The sequence below is a fragment of the Lytechinus variegatus genome, chromosome 10 (genome assembly GCF_018143015.1).
Source record: "Lytechinus variegatus isolate NC3 chromosome 10, Lvar_3.0, whole genome shotgun sequence".
Taxonomy (NCBI): domain Eukaryota; kingdom Metazoa; phylum Echinodermata; class Echinoidea; order Temnopleuroida; family Toxopneustidae; genus Lytechinus; species Lytechinus variegatus.
Window position 1 is genome coordinate 19,366,328 of NC_054749.1, and position 8,884 is coordinate 19,375,211.

The 8,884-nt window shown below is 38.0% G+C and overlaps 1 protein-coding gene across 1 annotated transcript; it reads left to right on the plus strand.

Moving 5' to 3' along the window:
- Window positions 1–7,272: 7,272 nt before the first annotated feature.
- LOC121422648 (G-protein coupled receptor 54-like) lies at window positions 7,273–8,301 on the plus strand. Its single transcript, XM_041617808.1, has one exon. It carries the CDS (start codon window positions 7,273–7,275, stop codon window positions 8,299–8,301), a length of 1,029 nt encoding a protein of 342 aa, XP_041473742.1.
- Window positions 8,302–8,884: the final 583 nt, after the last annotated feature.

The following is an 8,884-nucleotide window of genomic DNA, read 5'->3' on the forward strand; positions in this document are numbered from 1 at the left end:
AAAAGCTTCTTGGTCTAATCTTCAGATGGGCTCAAACATAATGGCTATAAACCCACTTAGTCCACTCTCCATCTCTTGGTCTATCAGCGACTTGGTCCAAAGACCACTTGGGCTAATCGTCACTTGCTCTAATTTTCATTTTGTCTCATTGTATTTAGTCTAATATATCTGATTGCCACCTTTTCTTATTGCATTTGGTCTGATACCCGTTTGTATTACTGTCGGTTGGTCTAATACTAGTTCGTCTAACCCCAAATCCGTCAAGTATTCATTGGCCTATATTTTTGCAGTTCTAATTAACCCTTTGTCTATTTTCTATTTAGTCAGTTTGTATATGGAGATATATACTATCTTTACGGTCTAGAGCCAGTTTGTCCAATTGCAAATCTGAATTTCACTTTGTCTAATCATCATTTAGTCTAATTTCTACTTGGGCTGATGACCCGTTGAGAATTCCAATTATACCTTCATACCTACAGTTTATTTTTTTTATTCTGAACAAAACACTGTAGAAATTCTGCTTTATATGTTGTCCGCTTTAAGCTTTATACATCCATTTTCTGAAATGTGATTGAGAAAACGAGGGGATGAGGAAGGAACAGAAATATGTCTACTCTAATCAACTGAGGAATTAATGATTATATAAGCCATGAAAATAAATTTCGGTCGAAGAACAAGTGCAACAATTTACGCACGTGCAGGGGCCTCTTTTGGCATGCATCATTGTTGAGATGTAGTTAGATGTATTAACTTGCTTTTAAAATGAGAGCATGGAGCTAAAAATAGCTCCATGATGAGAGCGAGGGAAGTGAGCAATTGTCGGACATAGTTATGTGTACTTATTTTTGCCAGAGAGCAATACTAAGATTTATATTTTCATGTACTTTATTGGAGGAACATGAAAGCTAATCTTCGCTCTAAACGTGATCAATATCAACTTGTCAGTCATGCCAAATCACGACCAATTCCGATCGGTACATCTTAATTTTGATATCCGCAGCCATGATAATTAAATGTGATAATAAATCAACGAAGAGGCAAGAAGAAGAAGGAAACGAAGAAGAAAGAGGGGAGCAGGCGGAAGGGAAAAGAAGGAGAACAAATCAGAATGAGAAGACACGGTGAATGACCACTAACACATATTCCAAATGAAATGGAAACCCACAAAACCCCATAACATTGTTTTATATGCCTATACTTTGCGTCAAGTTCCAGTGTCGTCCGTAATGGTGTATACAAAAAATACAAGGCCTACACATGTTTACCAGATACGTCAGGGACGGCGAGATCCTGGGAGCGGAGGCACGATGCACCTGCCCCTCTCACTTTTTGAAGCCCTGAAAAAGTGCCCTTTTTAAGAAAGAAAAATGCCCCATCGTATGATGTGCCCCCTTCACTTGAAGACCCGTTTTAGGTGTTAACAAGCCCTTTCTTAAGCTCTAAAGTGCCAAGTTTTACCCCACAATTCCCCCCCCCCCTCGAACGTATTCTGTGCCCCTTTCACATTAGAAGGATCCTATTTTATGTGTTAACAAGTACTATTTCTCGTATATCAGTATCAATTTTTACCAGAAAAGTGCCCCTCACGAACGTGTTTTATGCCCCTTTCACATTAGGACCTATTTTATGTGTTAGCAAGTGCCATTTCTCGTGTCGATTTTTACCAGAAAAGTGTCCCTCACGAACGTGTCCTATGCCCTTTTCTCCTGAGAAGGACCCGTTTGCAGCCGCAAGCAAGTGCCCCTTTGCCTTTTTATAGGCGCCCTTTCTCGTATCAGTGACCCGTTTGACCGAAGAAAAGTGCCACTCAAAGATGTGCTCTGTGTCCCTTTCACCTGAGGACCCGTATTATGTGTTAATAACGAATGCCCCTTTGAATCAAGAAAAAAAATCTTCCCATTTTTATACGTTACTACTTATGGAGGAAATATTGTAAGAGTAATCCTAATCTATCACAAAATTGGATTTGCATTAGAAAAGTGTCAAAATTTTTGCTCGCTAACTTCGCTCGCAACTTCTTATAAATTTTACGTCATGCGACATACCTAGCCCCCTAAAAATTCTATGCCCACGACGCCACTGTAGATAGTCATTTTTTTTCTTAATGGATGGTGCCCTTTTTACTTGTTGCCCCCACCCCCACTTTAAACTTTACTCCGCCCCTCCCCCTGAGAATGTATCCACCACCCAATCCATTACACTATGAAAATTTCGTTCTGTATTTCATAATCATGTTTAAATTATTTTTTAGCCATTTCAGCATTGGAGTATAATGGAAGAGTAGTCATTGCCTCACATTGCAATGACATTACAAATGTGGCTAATTTGAAGTGGTTACAAAACTATACAACTTCTTAAAAGTCATAACTTTCTTATTGTTTGTCCAATATTGTTCAAACTTTCACCTTACTACTTGTCTGTTTTTCTCTTTCCTATAAAAACATTTTATTTTCAACTTTGTCTGACTCTACTAAATGACTGACTGACCAACAAATTTTTGACTGATGGATTGATAAACAGACTCATGACTGATTGACACAGAGAGTAAATTGTTTCATGACTTTGTTAGGGCCAAGCATCCCACAACAATTCGTTCACATCGGGGGCGAAAAAGAAGAACGAAAGAGGGCGCTGAGTCATGCAGGCATAATTATAGTGTATTTAGTTAAATCATTTCGGTTATACAGACTAAACTACATATCGAGATATTAACTTATTGCCGAATTAAATAACTGATGAGCCACTAGGCTAACTAACTGCCGAGTTGGCCAACAGATCAATAATTTGACTAACCGAGAGATGAAATGACATTCTAAAGCATCCTATCTCCTGTAAAGTTTTCGAGGGGTCATTTAACCTAATCGTTCCAGTCCTGTTCTATTGCTTCCTAAAATTTTCACGTCGAGTAGATGGCGCTCCTTTTTAATATTTATGTTAAAATCGACGTTCACCCTAACAAATGATAACAAAAAGAATTAAAAGAACATATATATAGATGGCGGTTAACCTCTGAGGCAGCTGCTGGTATACGCCACATATCAATTTCAAATCTATGAATAACTTTCTTAATCTTTCATATATTTTCCTCGAACCTTCATTGATATTTTGATTATTATTTTTCTGGTATTTTCACAACAAACTTTTCGCCAGGGAGAACTTCCCGTTTAAGTGATATTTTAAGGGCTGAAAGGAACTCTTTAGGGAGTCTGTTTTGTTCTGTTGTCGTTTTTTTTATTCAGCTACCGAAAAACATAGAAATTGAATGGAGTATTATGAACTAGTAATTATCATTCTTAATAAGCAGGATTTTTTCCCTCTCTATGAAATAGTAAATTCAATTCAAAACGTATGATGGCGCTGTAGTAATAAGCACTCAGTACTTCAACAAAGAGTCCATGCAAGGACAGATCTTTATTTGTGAAGGCGTTTTGTGATCTTCATTTGCCATCCTTGATTTCTATTACAAAGGGAATGTCTGGAATTATTATCGAATTTCATTTCTCGGCAAACATCCTACTTTCGATTAGATCCATGTCATGATAACCTCATGATTATGATCGTCATCTGGCATGGTCTGGCATCATCGCCATTATGAGTTGGAAAATTCTTAAGAGAAATGCCCTATTGTTATATTAATAGCGTTTGGAGCAACATTTCGCCGCTTTACTCCATCCATTTTGGCCTCTAGGTACAGTCGATAAGTCATAATAAAAAGAGGGTTTAGGCAAGTTTAATAATGTCATAATATGCTATCGATTTCCTGCATTGAATGGTTTGGCAAAGAAGATGTAAGATACTTTTAAAAGTCTCCTTTTGAAAAGAAATGATGGAATAAGGACATGATCGTAACCTACTAAAAAAAACTTTGGATTCTTGTTTCACTTTCAGTTTCCCCATAAATATAGAAAGACTTGAGCTTATATTTTCCTAAATACCAACGTTTCATATATTTCATCATTATTCCCCAAGCACACCTAGATAAATTTTTACCTAACTATTTCATCAACGGATGACGAAATATAAAAAGGCTCTTGCTAGCAGTAAATTGCCATTGCTCAGAAAGAAACAGAAGAGAAAAGTGAATGATAATCTTTTCTTAACATCATCACACCTGAACTTTGAATCTGCCGTTAACATGTAATTGGGAACTTGTTGCAGAAAAGTTAGTTTTGCAACAGTTTAATTATAAAGTCCACGAACATCAGCATAATAACTAATGCACTATATTGCGCAGATTATTGCCACGATAACAGGTCGAGCTTGAAAAAAGAATTTGAGTTTTACAGGAATTCTCATAAAACACGATTACTTAATCATAAGAGAAACGAAATTCACTTTTATGATGTCTCTTATATCAAGGAAAAAAATAGAAATAAAATTCTAATTCCTTTGCTATCAACAAGTATGCTAACCTCTCTCATCGAGGGATTCGTCTACTCACACATAAGAAATGAGCGCAGCTAAAATCAATAATTCATCAAATCGAATTAGGTTGAACCGTGCAAGGAGAATAATGAAGATTTTTTTGTGCAGTTAAGCGAGGGCTGTTGTTTCTTTTGATACAAAGCAAGAAACTTTCACTTATTGAACTTGAATCCTTGATTTACCCTACTTCTTTTTTTTTCTTTCTTAGACATGTAGAACGACCCCAAAACGACCTTTCTGTTTGAATCATAGATTTATTTCGACGTTTCATATGGGGTTTGTCGCAGACTTTAAAAAACAGAGAGAGAAGAGGTCACCCAGTCGTCTTGGCGGGCTTATTCTCCTAAGAGTGGCGTGCATCTGCACACGGAGTCAAGATGCAGGTCTAATTCATTTAATAAGAGTATTTTGCACGGGGCACACGAACTATTTGCGAATTGTGCAAACTTTGGAAAAAATCCCACATTTTCGGATTCTTTTCCTCCGAATAAAGAAAATGTAAAAGAACTATCAAACAGTAATTATTGGGTATAGGTCTATATGTGCAAATATCGTGTGCGCAATGGTTGAATAGTCATTTAAGGTGGAGGAGACAACTCTGTAAGGGGGAGGGGGATTGAACATACATAAAAACAACGAATAAGGTAATTTCCCCGTTAAAGTGTGAGGGAACAATTTATAACCCCCCCCCCCGCCGGTTTGAAAGCCACAGTAGTCATGTTCCACGCCTTTAATATCGCATGAATTGACTCGAGAGCCATCTTTAAGATCTACGAAGAATTTGCGAATTGTAGAGGTCTGGAGTATGTCCTGAGCATGAAGTAAAACTTTGCATACACATTTGAGAATAAACGGCGACTAGAACATTCGCCGAATAAAAAAAAACCGCCCTAGCACATGATACTAATACCATGAATACCTCGATAGTTTAGCGATATTTTGCAGTATAGAAGACGGCTATACTGCAACCAAGGCAGGTGAAATATAAGATTCAAAATTATGTTCCCAATTATTACAGTTATAGATTTTCAGAAGCATGCTAACAACTGGGTCACTTGGAATATGATAAAAACTTTTCGCAAGAGTTCGCAACATAATTATGAATGCCGTTTTACAGGAACTCATTTGTTTGTAGGAGTTCGAGATGATTTATTTCTTCTTCTTTTCCTAATAAAAGAAAATGTGACGCTTCGTAATGCTTTCTTTGCTTTTTCATCATCATCCATTTCATTTAAACCTATTTCAATATAATTGTGGCAGGATTGATTTTGACGTGAATTTATTTCACTTTGTACCGTCTGTTTTCTCTCGAACTCATAGATAGTCTACCGTAATAGTACCAACATCTTTGTAGATATCATTGAAATACAAGTAGCTTTTGTGTCTTAATCTCCTTGTCCTTATCAAAAATGACATTAAAATAGAGGGGGTTTGGTTCAATCTTAAAGGAGAAACAAGTGGAGCGCCTGTGGCTGTCTCGACTGCATTACGCGATTCAATATGGCAGCAGTGCTGAATAAAGAATATAGAATATACGTATATACAATAATCATTTACAAAAAAAACACGATGATAAAATACTAAGTTCATTGACCCTAAATGACATTTGACCTTGATCGTGTGACCGAAGACTTGTGCAATATGATCAGTGATATTGATCACTATTAAGTCTACATTTCATGAACTGCGTCCATAAACTTTCAAAGTTATGACAATTCAAATTAATACCCCCAACACGGTCAAAGTTCAAAATTTCGTTTTGATTCCCCCAACATAATCTAAGTTCACGGACCCTAAATGACCTTTGACTTTGGTCATGTGACCTGAAAATCACAAAAAGGATGTTCAGTTATACTTGATGACTCTTAGGTCCAAGTTTTCATAAACCAGATCACTTAAGTGTCAAAGTTATGATGGAAATCAACAAATACCCCCAACAGGCCAAAATTCATTGACCGTAAATGACCTTTGACCTTGGTTATGTGACCTGAAACTCAGGAAGGATTTTCAGTAATACTTGATTATCCCTAAGTCTTTTAAACTAGGTCTATATACTTTCTAAGTTATGATGATATTTAAAGAACTTAACCTTCGGTTAAGATTTTGATGTTGATTCCCGCAACATGGTCTCATTTCATTGACTCTAAATGACATTTGACCTTAGTTATGTGCCCTCAAACTCTAGCAGCATGTTCAGTAATACTTGATAAGCATTAAATCCAAGTTTCATGAACTAGGCCCATATACTTTCTAAGTTATGATGACATTTCAAAAACTCAAACCTTTAGTTACGACTTGATGTTGACGCCGCCGCTGTCGGAAAAGCGGCGCCTCCAGTCTCGCTCTGGCATGCAGGCGAGACAAAAACTGTATATCCTCTTTCACGATAATAGTAAACAAGGTGATTATATGATTGGATATCAAATTGACGTATATCTTACCTACCCCCCCCCCCGCCCTTCTCTCCACCGCATTTCACCTTTTCTCCATTCTTCCTGATACTCTCGATCTCTTTTTTTTCCTAAGCCTTTTAAGCTACGGTAAAAAAGAATCGGTAATGAATGTAAATTTAAATGATATAAATGTCCTCTAAGGTGAATAGCGTTCTAGTCTTTATAGAGGCGTGATCGCGTAAACATCGTTGGTGCGGATAAGAGCAGGTTCAGCATTGGTGATAAGGACCGAAATCCTTACCCTGTTATACACCTCCCAAAAAAATCTCATTGAAATACAGCCACTGCCTATTACAAAAAAAAAACTTGCGATATTATTCATTCAGCAGAAAATTGCCATTCGCTTTGTTTTTGACCAATCAAGAGTTTTGTTTTTTTGTAATACGGAAAGAAGATGAATATCAGTACCGTGACAGAGGAGTACGAGGCAGGAAATTTTATTCCTCTGCCTATCCTTGTGGTCTACATCACATTCGGCACCATAGGGATTCTCGGTAATGGCCTCGTCCTGTACGTTATTGCCAAGGTCAAAGAACTCCAGGATACCACAAATCTTTTTATTGCCAACCAATCGCTCATCGATGGCATGTCCTCGATATTTCTCATTGCCATATTTGTAGTCCCGAATCCGCCCTTGCCCGAAGATAACTTGACCCTGGCAAAGTTCCTATGTGGGTTCTGGTACTCCCAGTTTCCGTACTGGTCTTTGCTGATATCAACGCTCGTAAACCTGATGATCCTTACTCTGGAAAGATACTTTGCTGTAGTGTTCCCTATCCGCTACAGAAGATACAATACTTACAGGTTGGTGGTTGGTTGTTCCTTGATTCCTTGGGCAAGTGGATTCCTTCATCAGACTTATCTCATCACCCTGACTCGGGTAGAAGGCCAGAACTGTCTGCTGTACGTATGGCCCAACAAAACTCTGCAGCCTGCCATGGGCATCTACACGTTCGTGATATCCTTTGTAGTTGCCTTTGCTGTGATGTTCTTCTACTACATCCGCATATGGCAGACACTGCGAGAGGGGCCTACCAAAGAAGACAGTTCCGTTCACCAGGCGTCAAATCTTCGACACCGCGCCCGCAAGAATGTCCTCAAGACCATGGTGTCTCTGAGCTTATGCTACGCGGTCTGTTGGGCACCGAACCAATTCACCTACCTCCTATACTGTGTCGGTGTGGGTATTGACTTAACTGGAACATTCTACTTCGTAACAGTCTGTATTTCCTTCATCAACATTTGGATCAATCCGTTTATCTACACTTTCCAATACCATAAGTTTCAGCATGGCCTAAAGACCATCTTCGGCTGTTCAAGAAATCACCCAGACACCCAGGTAAACAACTTGGGAATAGCAGCACCGGTGCATGGTTCTTCAGATCCAGCTCCAGTTGCAACCATCGCGGTGGCTAGCATTTGATTTGGCTTAAATAACGCACCACAAATGATGAGAACGGCACCTAATGAAGTAAGTGAAAATTTGTCTCCTTAATCAGTTAAAGAGTTACACCGATAATTTTACATACTTATAACTTGCCATCTGCATGGTAACAAGATAAAATCACAGACGCTTTTCACTTTTATTCATCTAGAAAGTGAGGTATGTAGGGCCTCGTCTTACAAAGAGTTATGATTGATCAGATCAACCTCAACTGCATGGAAATCCATCTGTGTCATATTTTTTTTCAGGAAATCTTTAACAATGTCCTTTGTAAACAAATTGAAGCACAGTTATTTTTTTTAGAAAACAATGAATGCATGAATACACATCATAGTTTGAAAATATTTTGAACAACATGCATAATAGATCTTGACATTGCTGGCCTTCCATAGTTGTGATTGATCAGATCAATCGCAATTCTTTGTAAAACAGGGCCCAGGTTACTTGTTTTTCTAAAATGTAAAGGACGTATGACAACGATAAAATGATGACGAATATGGTGATGATGAGGAGGAGGGGGAAAGGAGGAGTAGGAGGATGAGTAGAAGTACAGGCAATAGAC